General features: G+C 43.1%; 1 protein-coding gene across 6 annotated transcripts in view; it reads left to right on the top strand.

The window, feature by feature from the left end:
- The window catches only part of tfeb (transcription factor EB), a 107,590-nt gene that overhangs the window by 53,873 nt on the left and 33,387 nt on the right, over positions 1 to 20,330 (top strand). For all 6 annotated transcript variants that reach the window (XM_090241259.1, XM_036983571.2, XM_036983572.2 and 3 more), the window contains one exon: positions 18,106 to 18,210. In XM_090241259.1, the coding sequence (XP_090097385.1) occupies positions 18,181 to 18,210 (30 nt within the window). In that variant the 5' untranslated portion in view covers positions 18,106 to 18,180. The remainder of the gene's footprint in view (positions 1 to 18,105; positions 18,211 to 20,330) is intronic.

The following is a 20,330-nucleotide window of genomic DNA, read 5'->3' as shown; positions in this document are numbered from 1 at the left end:
ACGTTTACATGAGTGTTTAATTAACCTAGTTGGCCAAATTACTGAATGACCAGGCTTATTGTTATTCATGTTTTTGATACGGCATTTGGGGTGGAGAGGGAGTAAGATCACTAAAAACAGAATGCTGCCAGACAACCACAAGGACCCTAGAGGTATTACAGTCAATTCTTCTGAACTGGATATTGTATGAGAATTGCCCATTTATATCAATGACACTAACAAAATGGTTGGATTCTTCAGCTACGTGCTGTAATTGCTAATCATGTATTTATTGTAATCTCGCTATCATGCTGTGACATGGAAGAACTGGGATATTTTCAGCTTCCAGGAATTGTGTACAGATCCTTTCGACATGAGGCCGTGCATTATCATGCTGAAACGTAATGGTGGCGTAAGAATGGTACGACAATGGGCCTCAGGATCTTTTCATGCTTTCTCGGTGCATTCAAATTGTCATCAATAAAATACAGTTGTGTTCGTTGTCCGTAGCTCATGCATGCCCATACCATAACGCCACTGCCACCGTGGGGCACTTTGTTAACAATGTTGACGTCAGCAAACGGCTCACCCACACGCCGCCACACACTGTCATCTGCCCGGTCCAGTTGAAAACAGGATTCGTCTGTGAAGATCACACTTCTCCAGCGTGCCAGCGGACATCAAAAGTGAGCCCACTGCTGAACTGAAGTCCGGTCAAGACCCTGGTGAGGATGACGAGTGAGCATATGAGCTTCCCTGAGTCATTTAACAGGTTGTGCAAACTCACATTTTCATCAGCTGTCCGGGTGGCTGGTCCCACAGGTGAAGAAGCCAGATGTGGAGGTCCTGGGTTGGTGTGGTTACATGTGGTCTATGGTTGTGAGGCCGGTTGGACATACTGCCAAATTCTCTAAAATGATGTTGGAGGCAGCTTATGGTAGAGAAATTGACATTCAAATTCTCTGGCAACAACTCTGATAGACTTTCCTCCAGTCAGCATGCCAATTGCACGCTCCCTCAACTTGAGACATCCGTGGCGTTGTGTGGCACAACTGCACTTTTTAGATTGGCCTTTTATCGTACCAAGCACAAGGTGCACCTGTGTAATAATCATGCTGTTTAAGCAGCTTCTTGATATACCACACCTGTCTTCTGGATGGATTATCTTGGCAAAGGAGAAATGCTCACTAACAGGGATGTAAACAAATTTGTGCACAATCTGAGAGACATTTTTTGTGCGCATGGAACATTTCTTGGATATTTTATTTCAGCTCATGAAACATGGGACCAACACTTTACATGTTTTATATTTTTGTTCAGTTGTACATGAATAAAAATGTATTCACCCTGGACATGAGACTTGCATTGATTTTTGTTAAAATTTTGGAGTCATAGGTACCAAGTGTTGTCTTGATGGAGAAGGTCTGCATGTTGTTTTTGAGGTTTAAGTTCCAAAAGTAGTTAGCATTTTCCTCACATTTCTATTATGAATAAGTTAGTGTTTTGTAACAGGACTGAGTTTTTGGAAACCCTGATCTAGGGTGCCATGACCCAGCTGGGGACACATGTTAGTTTGTCTGGGAGACTTTGAGGGGCGAGATGGCATGAGTTTGAGTGAGCACAGTAAATCCAATTCAACCAGTGGCCCTGGATAATAATGTATGCTATATGTCATCACACAGACAGTCATAGCGAAGGAGGTTTCTACAGTACATCAAGTTTACTTCCACCAGCGGCACTAACTTCTCTGCTCTGAAGAGGTCGCAGGTCAGACGGCTCTGGAGGTCCTTGGAATATTCTCTCTGTAGCTCCTGTAGAAATATGGATCGAGGTACTGAATCCAGTTGTCAGAGAGCAAGAGTTAAAGGACAATTCCACACACAATCTATCCTTTTGGTATTTGTTTCATTCAACATTGTTGCCATAGTCGCAATGTTTTGCTTGTCAGCACTCAAGTTTTAAAGATATGCAATTTTGAAAATACAGAAATCATCCCTGTATGCTGCGTTCTATATTTTTGAGGACTACAGTATAAGGGTGCCTTCCAATCAGACAAATTGATGTGTAAAAGACATAGTGCCCCAATGGCTTTCGAAAGGAGGAGTGTGTTCAGGGGGAGGCGTTGTGTTGTCTGTCAGAAAAGTTGCCAAAGAGCATCCTTCAACCAATTAAAAAAACATAGAACAGTGTTTTTTTTCTTGGCCAAACAACTGTGTTGGACATTCGTTTCATGCATTTTGGTTTAAAGGCAGCCTTACTCTGTGGTTCTTCATGTCTAGCTTCGCTCTCATTTTCCCTAAACCCCCAGCCCCTTGACCTCCCATTGGCCAAAGGCCTCCTGCCAAACCCTCTGAGTCTCTGACAGGGAGTGACTCCAGGAGGAAACATGTTCATGATGCGTAGGGCTTTTCCACTGCTCATGAGTGGAGTATTATAAATCTATTTTTAAAATATGCATGACTTAGTGACTTTAACCTGGATGCAGGGAAATGTCCTGCAGGACTCCTGCCTTGGAGTATGGTTGTATCTACAGTCCCTTCAGAAAGTAGTCGCACTCCTTGACATTTTCCACATTTTGCTGTGCTACAGCCTGAATATAAAACGGGTAAAATGTTGTTTTTGTGTCACTAGCCTACACACTACCCATTAATGTCAAAGCGGAATTATGTTTTTAGAAATATTTCCAAATGAAAAGCTGAAATGCCTTTAGTCAATAAGTATTCAACCCTTTTGTTATGGCAAGCCTAAATAAGTTCAGGATTTAAAATGTTCTTAACAATTTACATAAATTGCATGATGGTGTTTAGGTACTTATTCAAAAAATCATGTTAATCTCTGTACCCCTCACACACAATTATCTGTAAGGTCATTTTTAGTTGAGCAGTGAATTTCAAACGGACTCGACCACAAAGCCCAGGGAGGTTTTCCAATGCCTTGCGAATAAGGGCACCTATTGGTAGATGGGTTAAAAAAAGGAGACATTGAGTATCCCTAAGAGTATGGTGCAGTTATCCATTACACTTTGCATTGTGTATCAATACACCCAGTCACTACAAAGATACAGGCATCCTTCCTAACTCAGGATCTGCTCAGGGATTTCACCATGAGGCCAAAGGTGACTTTAAAACCGTTAGTTTTAATGGCTGTGATAGGAGAAAACTGAGGATGGATCAAAACATTAGTTATTCCACAATACTAACCTAAATGAATAAAGAAGCCTGTACAGAATAAAAAATATTCCAAAACATGCATCCTGTTTGCAATAAGGCACTAAAGTAAAACTTCAAAAAAACGTGGCAAAGACATTTAACTTTGTCCTGAGTACAAAGTGTTCTGTTTTGGGCAAACACAACACACCATGGAGTACCCCTCTTCATATTTTCAAGCATGGTGGTGGCTGCATCATGTTATGGGTATACTTTGTCATTATGGGGTATTGTGTTTAGTTGGGTGAAAGAGAAATTGATTGAATCCATTTTCAATTGGGGCTGAAACACAAGTTGTGGAATAAGTAAAGGGATCTGAATACTTTCTGAAGGCACCATCTCCACCAGGCTCCTGTAAATCTGATGACAAACCTGCATAGATTTAATACAAATAATGGTACCTGTATTTAGTCAATTGAAGTCATGACAGCCACAAGTTTTTTTGTTTTAATTTTTTTAATTTTTATATACACAGGAGTGTACAGGATTTTGTACCAGCACTTCCCTAACACCTCATTCAACTAACTGTGGTCTAAATTGATCAAAAACTTGCACACAGTTCAGTACCCTGGGACAGAAATCACCCACTTCTGTACTATTGAATGAGCTTCTCAAGTTACAAGCTTACAATTCTGCATGATAGAGAATAACGTGTGGATCTAGTTATATCTAACCTTGTCAATAAACTCCAAGAACAAGTGTCAATTTAGCGAGCTTGCTAAATGCATGTATATCAACTTTATCAAACAGATGGTTAACTAGAAAATATTATGATTTGTTTTCCCCTCGCATCTATAGCCGCCTGATGAAGCTAGTGAGTTGATAAAATTTAATTGCACATTTGCAAAATTTAATTGCACATTTGTGAATCGTACTTGCTACCATGAATCTCAATGTGCGACGACAAATTCTAAATACAATCTCACAGGGTTCTGTTGTTATTATCCAATATAAAGAGAGCTTTGAAGCTGAGCCGCTGTGACATCAGTGTCTGGCACACAATGGCCGCTTTGTGCTCCCACCGCGTCACAGATGCCTGCGAAACCAAGTGTATGCCAGGCAATTGGAGGGCTTAGTGGGAGAACCTGCTGCCGGTAACAGTGTGTCACTAAGTGAGATGTGGAAATGAGACTGTATTTATATTTTGTATTTATTAGGGATCCCCATTTAGCTGCTGCCAAAAGATAAAATAGTAATCATACAACATTACACCACTACATACAGTGGGGCAAAAAGGTATTTAGTCAGCCACCAATTGTGCAAGTTCTCCCACTTAAAAAGGTATTTCTGTTTTTTTGTTTTTAAAAACTGTTCACTTTCTCATTATGGGATATTGTGTGTAGATTGCTGAGGAAACATTTTAGAACAAGGCTGTAATGTAACAAAATGTGGAAAAAGTATTTCTGAATGCACTGTATAGCCTCATTGTAATTTTGTTTATTTTTGTAATTTTTTTTACTCTATTTTATTTGGTAAATATTTTCTTAACTCTATTTTCCTAACTGCATCGTTGGTTAAGCATTTCACAGTAAGGTCTACACCTGTTGTTTTCGGCGCATTTGATTTGATTATATACAGGGTCAGTCAGTTCCAGGACCATATTTACAATGTTAATTTAAGTGTTATTTGTCACATGTGCCAAATACTACAATACTGTCAAATGCTTACTTACCTACAAGCCCTTAACCAACAATGCAGCATTTTCTTTTAAATTAAGAAAATATTTGCTTAAAAAAAATTATTCAGGGTTTACCGCTACCGAGTCAATGTGCGGAGATACAGATTAGTTGAGGTAATCAAGGTAACATGTACTGTAGGTAGGGGTAAAGTGAATAAGCATACAGTCGTGGCCAAAAGTTTTGAGAATGACACTAATATTAATTTTTGTCAGATGTTACTATGGAATACTGAAGTATAATTACAAGCATTTCATAAGTGTCAAAGGCTTTTATTGACAATTACATAAAGTTGATGCAAAGAGTCAGTATTTGCAGTGTTGACCCTTCTTTTTCAAGACCTCTGCAATCCGCCCTGGCATGCTGTCAATTAACTTCGGGGCCACATCCTGACTGATGACAGCCCATTCTTGCATAATCAATGCTTGGAGTTTGTCAGAATTTGTGGGTTTTTGTTTGTCCACCCGCCTCTTGAGGATTGACCACAAGTTCTCAATGGGATTAAGGCTGGGGAGTTTCCTGGCCATGGACCCAAAATATTGATGTTTTGTTCCCTGAGCCACTTAGTTATCACTTTTGCCTTATGGCAAGGTGCTCCATCATGCTGGAAAATGCATTGTTCGTCACCAAACTGTTCCTGGATGGTTGGGAGAAGTTGCTCTCGGAGGATGTGTTGGTACCATTCTTTATTCAAGGCTGTGTTCTTAGGCAAAATTGTGAGTGAGCCCACTCCCTTGGCTGAGAAGCAACCCCACACATGAATAGTCTCAGGATGCTTTACTGTTGGCATGAAACAGGACTGATGGTAGCGCTCACCTTGTTTTCTCCGCACAAGCTTTTTTCCGGATGCCCCAAACATTCATCGGAGAAAATGACTTTACCCCTGTCCTCAGCAGTCCAATCCCTGTACCTTTTGCAGAATATCAGTCTGTCACTTATGTTTTTCCTGGAGAGGAGTGGCTTCTCTGCTGCCCTTCTTGACACCAGGCCATCCTCCAAAAGTCTTTGCCTCACTTTGTGTGCAGATTAGAGGTCGACCGATTTATGAGTTTTCAACGCCGATATATATATTTGTAATAATGACAATTACAACAATACTGAATGATCACTTATTTTAACTTAATATAATACATCAACAAAATCAATTTAGCCTCAAGTAAATAATGAAACATGTTCAATTTGTAATTTGGTTTTAAATAATGCAAAAAAAAGTGTTGGAGAAGAAAGTAAAAGTGCAATATGTGCTATGTAAGAAAGCTAACGTTTCAGTTCCTAGCTCAGAACATGAGAACATATGAAAGCTGGTGGTTCCTTTTAACATGAGTCTTCAATATTCCCAGGTAAGAAGTTTTAGGTTGTAGTTATTATTGGAATTATAGGACTATTTCCCTCTATACCATTTGTATTTCATTAACCTTTGCCTATTGGATGTTCTTATAGGCACTTTAGTATTGCCAGTGTAACAGTATAGCTTCCGTCCCTCTAGTTAGTGCGCGCTAACTAGCTAGCCATTTCACTTCGGTTACACCAGCCTCATCTCGGGAGTTGATAGGCTTGAAGTCATAAACAGCGCAATGCTTGACGCACAACGAAGAGCTGCTGGCGAAACGCACGAAAGTGCTGTTTGAATGAATGTTTACGCGCCTGCTTCTGCCTACCACCGCTCAGTCAGATACTTGTATGCTTGCATGCTCAGTCAGATTATATGCAACGCAGGACACGCTAGATAATATCTAGTAATATCATCAATAATGTGTAGTTAACTAGTGATTATGATTGATTGTTTTTTCTAAGATAAGTTTAATGCTAACTAGCAACTTACCTTGGCTTACTGCATTCGCATAACAGGTAATCTCCTTGTGGAGTGCAATGAGAGAGAGGCAGGTTGTTATTGCGTTGGACTAGTTAACTGTAAGGTTGCAAGATTGGATCCCCCGAGCTGACAAGGTGAAAAGCTGTCGTTCTGCCCCTGAACAAGGCTGTTAACCAACCGTTCCTAGGCCGTCATTGAAAAAAAGAATGTGTTCTTAACTGACTTGCCTAGGTAAATAAAGGTATAAAAAAAATAATAATAATAATCGGCGCCCAAAAATACCGATTTCCGATTGTTATGAAAACTTAAAATCGGCCCTTCCGATTAATCGGTCGACCTCTAGTGCAGATGCACTCACACCTGCCTGCTGCCATTCCTGAGCAACCTCTGTACTAGTGGTGCCCCGATCCCGCAGCTGAATCAACTGCAGGTGATGGTCCTGCCGCTTGCTGGACTTTCTTGGGCGCCCTGAAGCCTTCTTCACAACAATTGAACCGCTCTCCTTGAAGTTCTTGATGATTTGAAAAATGGTTGATTTAGGTGCAATGTTACTGGCAGTAATATCCTTGCCTGTGAAGCCCTTTTTGCGCAAAGCAATGATGAAGGCACTTGTTTCCTTGCAGGTAACCATGGTTGACAGAGGAAGAACAATGATTCCAAGAACCACCCTCCTTTTGAAGCTTCCAGTCTGTTATTCAAACTCAATCAGCATAACAGAGTGAACTCCAGCCTTGTCCTCGTCAACACTCACACTTGTGTTAACGAGAGAATCACTGACATGATGTCAGCTGGTCCTTTTGTGGCAGGGCTGTAAATGCAGTGGAAATGTTTTTTGGGGATTCAGTTAATTTGCATGGCCAAGAGGGACTTTACAATGAATTGCAATTCATCTGATCACTCTTCATAACATTCTGGAGTATATGCAAATTGCCATCATACAAATATTAATTTTCAAAGTCTGCTGCCTCAGTTTGTATCATTCTCAGAACTTTTGGCCACGACTGTAGATCATAAACGGCGAGTAGCAGCAGCGTGCCGAGCAGTTGCCATACCAAGCGGTGATGCAACCAGTCGATGGTGCAGCTGTAGAACTTTTTGAGGATCTGAGGACCCATGCCCATGTCCTCTTCACGACTGTACTTGGTGTTTTTGGACCATAATAGTTTGTTAGTGATATGGACGCCAAGGACCTTGGAGCTCTCTACAATATGCAGGGATATTGGAGTGGAGTGATACTGGAGTGATAGTGGTGGGTAAGGTGACTAGTTATCAGTATATACAGTGTATGATAAACAGAGTAGCAGCAGCGTGTGTGTCATCAGTGTAAAGGTGTGTGTGTGTGTGTGTGTGTGTGTGTGTGTGAGTGAGCAAATGATGTAGTGAGTGTTGGTGTGCATGATGTGTAGGGCCCTATGAGTGTGTTTTTATACAAATCAACTGTACTAGTTGTTCAGGCTCTGGTCTTGTCCCGCCTTGATTACTGTCTAGTAATATGGTCAAGTGCAGCAAAGATGGATGCAGCTGGCTCAAAACAGAACAGCACATCTTGCCCTCAACTTCACACACAGAACTAACATCAAGAACATGCATGCCAGCTTTTCCTGGTTGAGGGTTGATGAGCGATGAACTGATTCCCTTCTAGTTTTTATGAGAACTGTTACTGTGATGAAAATTCCAGATTGTCTGCATAATCAGATAACATACAGCTCAGACACCCATACATACCCCACAAGACATGTCACCAGGGGTCTCTTCACAGTCCCCATGTCCAAAACAAATTCACGGGAATGCACAGTAATTTTTTTTTTAAACATACATTTTTATTAACGATCACATAAAGAACATGTACCATACATACACAACTTATCTTTACTGTCTTTACTAAGGAGCGTAGTTAGTCACATGTTAAGGGTACATTTTGGCTGTATAGAGCAACTATTTCTAGAGTTTGAATTATACCATTTTGATTAAGCCACTCAAAAACAACAGACAAACAAAAATCCCATGAATTACAGAATAAGACACATACGATATGTCAAACTCTGACCAAACACTTTCATACCTATGCTGTCTGTTACAAGATTGAAGTAATTCTCTCAACGTCAGCAAGTTCCTCGCAAAGACCTAACCACACATCTTTGGAGGGTGCATGTTAATTTTTCCAGCATTTTGTTACATTTCCTTGCTGCTGCTTAAAGATGATCTATCAATTTAAAATCAAATTTTATTTGTCACATACACATTATTTAGCAGATGTTAATGCGAGTGTAGCGAAATGCTTGTGCTTCTAGTTCCGACCATGCAGTAATATCTAACAAGTAATCTAACCGAACAATTTCACAACTACTACCTTATACACAAAAGTGTAAAGGAATGAATATGTACATAAAAATATATGAATGAGCGATGACCGAACGGCATAGGCAAGATGCAGTAGATGGTATAGTGTACAGTATACTTGAAAATAAAAGAGAGCCGCACACTAGGAGCTCAGATGCAAAAATGTAATTACCAAAAATGTTTCGACAGCCAAGCTGTCTTCATCAGGGTATAATCACAAACACTGCGGGATGACTCGTTTATGTAGTGTCAAAAGACACAGGTGTCTCTAATCATGGCCAAGAGTGGCCTAATATCAATTGTTAATGATCAAATATTAAAATGTCATACAAACAACAAATGGATAGCCTACGATCATAGATTAATTTGACTACACAAGCTTACAAACAATTACAAGGGCAAAGTCACAAGAATGGCTTCAGATCAAAGTCTACGTTGAGACCGAAGGGCGCAAGGGTCTTTAAGTTAAAGATCCAGGCAGCCTCTCGTTTTAACAATACATTATCAAGGTCACACAGAGTACAGTATATCAAATCAAATCAAATGTATTTATATAGCCCTTCGTACATCAGCTGACATCTCAAAGTGCTGTACAGAAACCCAGCCTAAAACCCCAAACAGCAAGCAATGCAGGAGTAGAAGCACGGTGGCTAGGAAAAACTCCCTAGAAAGGCCAAAACCTAGGAAGAAACCTAGAGAGGAACCAGGCTATGTGGGGTGGCCAGTCCTCTTCTGGCTGTGCCGGGTGGAGATTATAACAGAACATGATCAAGATGTTCAAATGTTCATAAATTACCAGCATGGTCGAATAATAAATAATAAGGCAGAACAGTTGAAACTGGAGCAGCAGCACAGTCAGGTGGACTGGGGACAGCAAGGAGTCATCATGTCAGGTATTCCTGGGGCATGGTCCTAGGGCTCAGGTCCTCCGAGAGAGAGAAAGAAAGAGAGAATTAGAGAGAGCATATGTGGGATGGCCAGTCCTCTTCTGGCTGTGCCGGGTGGAGATTATAACAGAACATGGCCAAGATGTTCAAATGTTCATAAATGACCAGCATGGTCGAATGATAATAAGGCAGAACAGTTGAAACTGGAGCAGCAGCACGGCCAGGTGGACTGGGGACAGCAAGGAGTCATCATGTCAGGTAGTCCTGGGGCATGGTCCTAGGGCTCAGGTCCTCCGAGAGAGAGAAAGAGAGGAGGAGAGAATTAGAGAACGCACACTAAGATTCACACAGGACACTGAATAGGACAGGATAAGTACTCCAGATATAACAAACTGACCCTAGCCCCCCGACACATAAACTACTGCAGCATAAATACTGGAGGCTGAGACAGGAGGGGTCAGGAGACACTGTGGCCCCATCCGAGGACACCCCCGGACAGGGCCAAACAGGAAGGATATAACCCCACCCACTTTGCCAAAGCACAGCCCCCACACCACTAGAGGGATATCTTCAACCACCAACTTACCATCCTGAGACAAGGCTGAGTATAGCCCACAAAGACCTCCGCCACGGCACAACCCAAGGGGAGGGGGGGGGGGGGGGGCGCCAACCCAGACAGGATGACCACATCAGTGAATCAACCCACTCAGGTGACGCACCCCCTCCAGGGACGGCATAAGAGAGCCCCAGTAAGCCAGTGACTCAGCCCCTGTAATAGGGTTAGAGGCAGAGAATCCCAGTGGAAAGAGGGGAACCGGCCAGGCAGAGACAGCAAGGGCGGTTCGTTGCTCCAGAGCCTTTCCGTTCACCCTCCCACTCCTGGGCCAGACTACACTCAATCAAATGACCCACTGAAGAGATGAGTCTTCAGTAGAGACTTAAAGGTTGAGACCGAGTTTGCGTCTCTGACATGGGTAGGCAGACCGTTCCATAAAAATGGAGCTCTATAGGAGAAAGCCCTGCCTCCAGCTGTTTGCTTAGAAATTCTAGGGACAATTAGGAGGCCTGCGTCTTGTGACCTTAGCGTACGTGTAGGTATGTACGGCAGGACCAAATCAGAGAGATAGGTAGGAGCAAGCCCATGTAATGCTTTGTAGGTTAGCAGTAAAACCTTGAAATCAGCCCTTGCTTTGACAGGAAGCCAGTGTAGAGAGGATAGCACTGGAGTAATATGATCAAATTTTTTGGTTCTAGTCAGGATTCTAGCAGCCGTATTTAGCACTAACTGAAGTTTATTTAGTGCTTTATCCGGGTAGCCGGAAAGTAGAGCATTGCAGTAGTCTAACCTAGTGACAAAAGCATGGATTAATTTTTCTGCATCATTTTTGGACAAAGTTTCTTATTTTTGCAATGTTACGTAGATGGAAAAAAGCTGTCCTTGAAATGGTCTTGATATGTTCTTCAAAAGAGAGATCAGGGTCCAGAGTAACGCCGAGGTCCTTCACAGTTTTATTTGAGACGACTGTACAACCATTAAGATTAATTGTCAGATTCAACAGAAGATCTCTTTGTTTCTTGGGACCTAGAACAGGCATCTCTGTTTTGTCCGAGTTTAAAAGTAGAAAGTTTGCAGCCATCCACTTCCTTATGTCTGAAACACATTCTTCTAGCAAGGGCAATTTTGGGGCTTCACCATGTTTCATTGAAATGTACAGCTGTGTGTCATCCGCATAGCAGTGAAAGTTAACATTATGTTTTCGAATAACATCCCCAAGAGGTAAAATATATATAGTGAAAACAATAGTGGTCCTAAAACGGAACCTTGAGGAACACCGAAATTTACAGTTGATTTGTCAGAGGACAAACCATTCAGAGACAAACTGATATCTTTCCGACAGATAAGATCTAAACCAGGCCAGAACTTGTCCGTGTAGACCGTGTACTTCCAGTTTGGTGTGGCGCCATTTCCGTTCCAATTTTCTGGAAGCTTGCTTCGGAGCTCGGGTATTTTCTGTGTACCAGGGAGCTAGTTTCTTATGAGAAATGTTTTTAGTTTTTAGGGGTGCAACTGCATCTAGGGTATTGCGCAAGGTTAAATTGAGTTCCTCAGTTAGGTGGTTAACTGATTTTTGTCCTCTGGCGTCCTTGGGTAGACCGAGGGAATCTGGAAGGACATCAAGGAATCTTTGCGTTGTCTGTGAATTTATAGCACGACTTTTGATGATCCTTGGTTGGGGTCTGAGCAGATTATTTGTTGCAATTGCAAACGTAATAAAATGGTGGTCCGATAGTCCAGGATTATGAGGAAAAACATTAAGATCCACAACATTTATTCCATGGGACAAAACTAGGTCCAGCGTATGACTGTGACAGTGAGTGGGTCCAGAGACATGTTGGACAAAACCCACTGAGTCGATGATGTATGTAAAAACTCGCTCACCGAATCAGCGTATTCATCAATGTTATTGTCCGACGCTATACGGAACATATCCCAGTCCACGTTATCGAAGCAATCTTGAAGCGTGGAATCCGATTGGTCGGACCAGCGTTGAACAGATCTGAGCACGGGCGCTTCCTGTTTTAGTTTCTGGGAGCAACAAAATGGAGTTGTGGTCAGATTTTCCAAAAGGAGGGTGGGGGAGGGCTTTTTATGCAATGATCCAGGGTTTTGCCAGCCCGGGTCGCATATTTGATATGCTGAGAAAATTTAGGGAGCCTTGTTTTCAGATTAGCCTTGTTAAAATCCCCAGCTACAATAAATGCAGCCTCAGGATATGTGGTTTCCAGTTTACATAGTCAGATGAAGTCCTTTCAGGGCCATCGATGTGTCTGCTTGGGGGGGATATACATGACTGTGATTATGATCGAAGAGAATTCTCTTGGTAGATAATGCGGTCGGCATTTCCAAAAGGAATTCTAGGTCAGGTGAACAAAAGGACTTGAGTTCCTGTATGTTGTTATGATCACACCACGTCTCGTTAATCATAAGGCATACACCCCCGCCCTTCTTCTTACCAGAGAGATGTTTGTTTCTGTCGGCGCGATGCGTGAAGAAGCCAGCTGGCTGTACCAACTCTGATGACGTATCCCAAGTGAGCCATGTTTCCATGAAACAAAGAACGTTACAATCTCTGTCTATCTGGAAGACAACCCTTGCTCGGATTTCGTCTACCTTGTTGTCAAGAGACTGGACATTGGCGAGTAGTATGCTCGGGAGTGGTGCGCGATGTGCCCGTCTACGGAGCCTGACCAGAAGACCACTGCTTTTGCCCCTTCTTCGGCGCCGTTGTTTTGGGTTGCCGGCTGGGATCCGATCTATTGTCCTGGGTGGTGGATCAAACAAAGGATCCGCTTCGGTAAAGTCGTATTCCTGCTCGTAATGTTGGTGAGTTGACGTTGCTCTTATATCCAATAGTTCCTCCCGACTGTATGTAATAAAACCTAAGATTTCCTGGGGAAACAATGTAAGAAATATCACAAAAAAACGAAATACTGCATATTTTCCTAGGAACGCGAAGCGAGATGGCCATCTCTGTCAGCGCCAGAAGTAAGTGGAGAGGATTGGAGTGTATCCACAGGACCAATACCTAGGAGGAGATGACCTGGGTCTGGTTGAATAATAATACCTGTGATGTCCTGAATAACATGGAGAATTTCAGACCAAAAAGACTGGATTTTCCGACATTGACAAAATATGTGATAAAGTACCTATTTGTCGACACTCCCTCATACACATAGGTAATATTCATATTTTCATTTTATTAAGTTTATCAGGGATCATAAAAAAACGATGTAGTACTTTGAATTTAAACTCCTTTGTTCGGTTACATGTAGTGGCTTTATATAGTGTTTTGGCAATGCACAGTATTATACAGAGCTATGATTGCATGGAATGCCCATCTCCAATTACTCAAGCAAACTGCAAAATTACATAAAACAAATGGATAAAACAACAGCTCATGGCAAAGTAGGGACTGTGAAATTACACACACACACACACACACACACACAGGCCCACTCTATCACACTATAACACTCACAATCTGCACACACTATTCTTTAGTTGTATTTGTTGTATATTGTTGTATTTAAAGTGTGTGTGTGAACTTGTTTTGTAACTTTTTGTGTCATCTGTTTTTGTGTGGACCCCAGGAAGAATAGCTGCTACTTCGGCAAAAGAGAGCCGAATAAACCAATAATGTCATCATGGCGGTGTGAGCAGAGTGTGTTTGAGAGAGCGTGAAATAATGCATTGGCAGCACTGAAGTGACTCAGGTGGTGTCCAGTGGGGAAGCTTAGCCAGACACAAACTGTTGAAGCATGTCGCGCAGCCCTCTGCTAGTTCAAAGTTTTGCTATTTTAGTATCATGTTCCCAATTGTTTACTTTTGGGTAGGAGCAAGTGCTCTATTTTGGAACAGAACATGCAGTTAAAATCAGAAGTTTACATAACACTTAGGTTGGAATCATTAAAACTAGTTTTTCAACCACTCCACACATTTCTTGTTAACAGACTATAGTTTTGGCAAGTCGTTTAGGACATCTACTTTGTGGATGACACAAGTCATTTTCCAACAATTGTTTACAGTGGAATTATTTCACTTATAATTCAGTGTATCACAATTCTAGTGGGTCAGAAGTTTACATACACTAAGTTGACTGTGCCTTTTAAACAGCTTGGAATATTCCAGAAAATTATGTCATGGTTTTAGAAGCTTCTGATAGGCTAATTGACATAATTTGAGTCAATTGGAGGTGTACCTGTGGATGCATTTCAAGGCCTACCTTCAAACTCAGTGCCTCTTTGCTTGACATCATGGGAAAATCAAAAGAAATCAGCCAAGACCTCCACAAGTCTGGTTCATCCTTGGGAGCAATTTCCAAACACCTGAAGGTACCGTGTTCATCTGTACAAACAATAGTACGCAAGTATAAACACCATGGGACCACGCAGCCTTCATACCGCTCAGGAAGGAGACGTGTTCTGTCTCCTAGAGATGAACGTACTTTGGTGCGAAAAGTGCAAATCAATCACAGAACAACAGCAAAGGACCCTTGTGAAGATGCTGGAGGAAACCGGTACAAAAGTATCTATATCCACAGTGAAACGAGTCCTATATCGACATAACCTGAAAGGCCGCTCAGCATGGAAGAAGCCACTGCTCAAAAACCGCGATTAAAATGCCAGACCACAGTTTGCAACTGCACATGGAGACAAAGATTGTACTTTTTTGAGAAATGTCCTCTGGTCTGATGAAACAAAAATAGAACTGTTTGGCCATGATGACCATTGTTATGTTTGGAGGATAAAGGAGGATGCTTGCAAGCCGAAGAACACCATCCCATCCGTGAAGCACGGGGGTGGCAGCATCATGTTGTGGCGGTGCTTTGCTGCAGGAGGGACTGGTGCACTTCACAAAATAGATGTCATCATGAGGTAGGAAAAGTATGTGTATATATTGAAGCAACATCTCAAGACATCAGTCAGGAAGTTAAAGCCTGGTCGCAAATGGGTCTTCCAAATGGACAATGACCCCAAGCATACTTCCAAAGTTGTGGCAAAATGGCTTAAGGACAACAAAGTCAAGGTATTGGAGTGGCTTGCATAATGTCCTGACCTCAATCCTATAGAAAATGTGTGGGCAGAACTGAAAAAGCATGTGCGAGCAAGGAGACAGTTACACCAGCTCTGAAAGGAGGAATGGGCCAATATTCACCCAACTTATTGTGGGAGGGTTGTGGAAGGCTACCTGAAACATTTGACCCAAGTTAAACATTTTGTAGGCAATGCTACCAAATACTAATTGACTGTATGTAAACGTCTGACCCACTGGGAATGTGATGAAAGAAATAAAAGCTGAAATAAATCATTCTCACTACTATTATTCTGACATTTCACATTCTTAAAATAAAGTGGTGATCCTAACTGACCTAAGACAGAGAATTTTTACTAGGATTTAATGTCAGGAATTGTGATAAACTGAGTTTAATGTATTTGGCTAAGGTGTATGTAATTTTCCGACTTCAACTGTATGTCCTTGAGTGTTGGCATGCATTAGCGTTAAGCTAAGCAAATAATTGTCATAAGCCTGTCACATAAAGGTTTGCTAGCTAATATGCTAAGCCTTAACCCGCTAGAGCACATCGAGGCATGCTAATATGAAGCTCCGCTAGATCACAGATGTGCAGGAAAGATTAGCATGCTAAGCTAAACAAATGCTAAGCTAAACTTTGGAGTGGACACAGAGGCACTTGTCTCCCTCTGGCAAGCATTCCTACCCGAGCCGATTTGAGTTTTGAGATGTAATCACCCCATTCGTCAGGGTGTATAAATACACTGTGTGTGTTGGATGGGTATGTTCAGTGAGGTGAGGGTTGTCTTACAAGTACTTTTAGAGTTATGGGATGGACTAGAGTTGCAGGAAAGAACCTGCTTGAGCACAGGGCCTGTCAGTGTTTTGTTTTGGTGGTAGTAGTAGTGGTGGACAAGATTATTATTATTTTTTTTTTTTCTTGGTCAAGTCATGTTTCTGATATAGTGTATTTGCAGAAGTAAACGTGGTATAGCATTAGGGCATGTAGTGTTAATAGCAGCAGTAGTGGATTTAGTTTGCTCCTAAGTTGAGTGTTGGTTCACTGTGTGTAGTTTGAGGCTTTGCTGTCACGCTGTAGTAGACTGCTCTTGGAGTCAAAAGTGTGTGTGAGTGTGGACCAGCCAGTGGGCACAAAGCGAGCAGTGTGTGCACCTCAGGCACTGAAATGTACGCGGCGGACAACAGGCGGCCTCAGTCCTTCTCAATAGGAGCTGCCCTTCTTATTGTACCTCACACACAATGCGCTTTTTTTCTCCCCCCCCCCCCTCTTCTCTCTCGCGCTCTCTCTATGCCCATATATGGGCTGTGTGTCTGATGAAAGGATGAGAAGTCTGCTTTGATTGGTTGGTGCCTCTGGCATGGCTTCTTATTGTGCATCTGGATGAGACGATAGTGTGTTTCTATCAGGCCACGACTGCACTTTTATTGACATTGACTCAACTTTGATTTCTCTGAAAGGAACCGTCCCAGAAGGTAGAATAACACCAGATAAAGAGTAGTTTTAACACTACTGAAAGGCGAACTCTGGGGCTTTCCTAATTGAGAGACAGGTGGGTGGGAGGTGGAGGAAGGAATGGTGTGGAGGTGGGCGAGGTTGAGGGTGTTTCCTTCGAAAGGCTGCTCACATGACCACCACACAACAACAGGACCACATGACTCCCACATGACTTCCCCAATGGTAACCATGGTTACGCTCCTCGGCCCAAGGCTTGGGCCTGGTGGGGGTTTATCTGATGTTCTTCCACCCTACCCTTCCCTTCTCCCCAAACCTCTCCCCACCCATCCTCCACTGCCTCCCTATGCATGGCGTTATTCAATCTAAACCACATTGAGGAAAAGACAGTAACTTGCACTTGAGATTCCTTTTTAGTTTCAAATTGTAAATATGTTGTTTTTGTCTTATCCTGAAGTCAACATTAATATGATTGAATAGGGCCCTTATCTACTCTAAAGATGCCTAAAGACATGTTCTTATGTTGAAAGACTGGCTACTTTGCTAGTCATTCACTAAATTAATAAGATCGTTCATCCTAGTGGCATGTTTTTATTAAAGTCACTTGTTTATGTTTACATGATGTGAACACCATAGATGGTACTAAACACATCTAATAGATGTCTGGTGTGTGTGTGTGTGTGACTGGTGATCCAGTTGTCCTCTCGTCCCCCCTGTTTTAAAGCCCTGGGGTAGCTCCTTGTTAACAGACAGTGAATATATGGCATTGTCTGGTATGGAAACATTTAGAGTGATGTTATTCATTAGATGGCCAGACATCATATGACTGGCTAATACAGCATAAACAGACTGATGTACTGTACAGATATTTACTTTATGTTCGAGCTGTCCTGACTTAGAGCTGTTGAGAGACAGGGGAACATATCTGGAGGGATATGGTAGTGGATTATGTCCTTGTTGATTACACTAATTGATCCATTAGCAATGAATGTGATTGATAGTCTAGTTTTCGTCTGTAGATGATTAGAAGGACATGGTGATTTTGGGTTGGTGGGGTTGATGACCACTGAGACATGAGGCCTTACACTGGATGGACCTGTGTGACCTTGTAACATAGTATTCATAGTATTCTAGTATTCTTTTTCTCTTTTCCTTCAGCTTCCTCTCTCTCTCGGGCTGGACTGTGGTGCATCTGCGTCTGCACGCCCCCCCCTCCCCCCTCGCCCTCCAGCCATGGCCTCGCGAGTAGGGCTGCGTCTGCAGGTAAACATATGTTGGACTAATTGATTGATTGGTTAACAGACATGTTCAGTATTACTGTATACAGTAGACTTATTGACTGACGTGTTGCCTGACTGACTGACGTGTTGCCTGACTGACTGACGTGTTGCCTGACTGACTGACGTGTTGCCTGACTGACTGACGTGTTGCCTGACTGACGGACGTGTTTACTGACGGACGTGTTGACTGACTGACTGACGGATGTGTTGACTGACGGATGTGTTGACTGATGGACGTGTTGACTGACTGACGGACGTGTTGCATCCGTCAGTCAAGTCAGTCAACCAGTTAACACATCCGTCAGTCCGTCAGTCAGTCAACACATCCGCCAGTAAACACGTTCGTCAGTATGTCAGTCAACACGTGTTGCCTGACTGACGGACGTGTTGCCTGACTGACGGACGTGTTGCCTGACTGACGGACGTGTTGCCTGACTGACGGACGTGTTGCCTGACTGACGGACGTGTTGCCTGACTGACGGACGTCTTGCCTGACTGACGGACGCGCTGACTGCTTGACGGACACGCTGACTGCTTGACGGACACATTGACTGCTTGACGGACACGTTGACTGGTTGACTGACTGACTGACGGACCTGTTGACTGACTGACGTGTTGGCTGACTGATGTACTGAATGACGTGTTGACTGACTGACTGACTGACGTATCAACTGGCGTGTTGACTGACTGGCTGATGTTGACGGACATACTGACGGACGTGTTGACTGACATACTAACTGACTGACGGACGTGTTGACTGACATACTAACTGACTGACGGACGTGTTGACTGACTGACCTGTTGATTGACGTACTGACTGGTGTGTTGCCTGACTGATGTACCTACTGACTGACGTACCAACTCGCGTGTTGACTGACTGACTGGCTGATGTTGATGGACGTGTTGACTGACTGATGGATGTGTTGATTGACTGACTGGCGGACGTGTTGACTGACCGACTGGCGGACGTGTTGACTGACTGACTGACTGGCGTACGTGTTGACTGACTGACTGACTGGCGGACGTGTTGACTGACTGACTGAATGGCGGACGTGTTGACTGACTGACTGAATTGCGGACGTGTTGACTGACTGACTGAATTGCGGACGTGTTGACTGACTGATTGGCGGACGTGTTGACTGAATGATGTGTTGACTGACATACTGACTGGCTGACATGTTGACTGACTGACATGTTGACAGACTTATGTTGACAGACTTGCTGCCTGACGTGTTGACTGACTGACGTGTTGACTGACTGACGTGTTGACTGACTGACGTGTTGACGTACTGGCGGATGTACTGACTGACGGACGTGTTGACTGACGGACGTTTTGACTGACTGACCTGTTGTCTTACATACTGACTGACTGATGTAGTGACTGACTGACGTACCAACTGGCGTGTTGACTGACTGGCTGATGTTGACTGACTGACTGACTGACGGATGCGTTTATTGACGGACGGATGTGTTTATTGACGGACGGATGTGTTTATTGACGGACGGAGGTGTTTATTGACGGACGGATGTGTTTCTTGACGGACGGATGTGTTTCTTGACGGACGGATGTGTTTCTTGACGGACGGATGTGTTGACTGACGTACCGACTGACTGACGTACCAATTGGCGTGTTGACTGACTGGCTGATGTTGACGGACATACTAACTGACTGACGGACGTGTTGACTGACTGACTGACTGGCGGACGTGTTGACTGACTGACTGACGGACGTGTTGACTGACTGACTGGCGGACGTACTGACTGACTGGCGGACGTGTTGACTGACTGACTGACGGACGTGTTGACAGACTTGCTGCCTGACGTGTTGACTGCCTGACGTGTTGACTGACTGACGGACGTTTTGATTGACTGACCTGTTGTCTTACGTACTGACTGACGTGTTGACTGACATACTGACTGACTGGTGTAGCAACTGACTGACGTACCAACTGGCGTGTTGACTGACTGGCTGATGTTGGCGGACGCGTTGACTAACTGACTGACTGACGTATGCGTTGACTGACTGACGGATGCGTTGACTGACTGACGGACGGATGTGTTTATTGACGAACCGATGTGGTTATTGACGGATGTGTTGACTGA

The sequence above is a fragment of the Oncorhynchus mykiss genome, chromosome 7, assembly GCF_057628025.1.
Source record: "Oncorhynchus mykiss isolate SJ-2025 chromosome 7, ASM5762802v1, whole genome shotgun sequence".
NCBI classification, from domain to species: Eukaryota; Metazoa; Chordata; class Actinopteri; order Salmoniformes; family Salmonidae; genus Oncorhynchus; species Oncorhynchus mykiss.
Note: the sequence above shows the minus strand (reverse complement) of the source record. Positions and strands in the feature narration are given on the sequence as shown.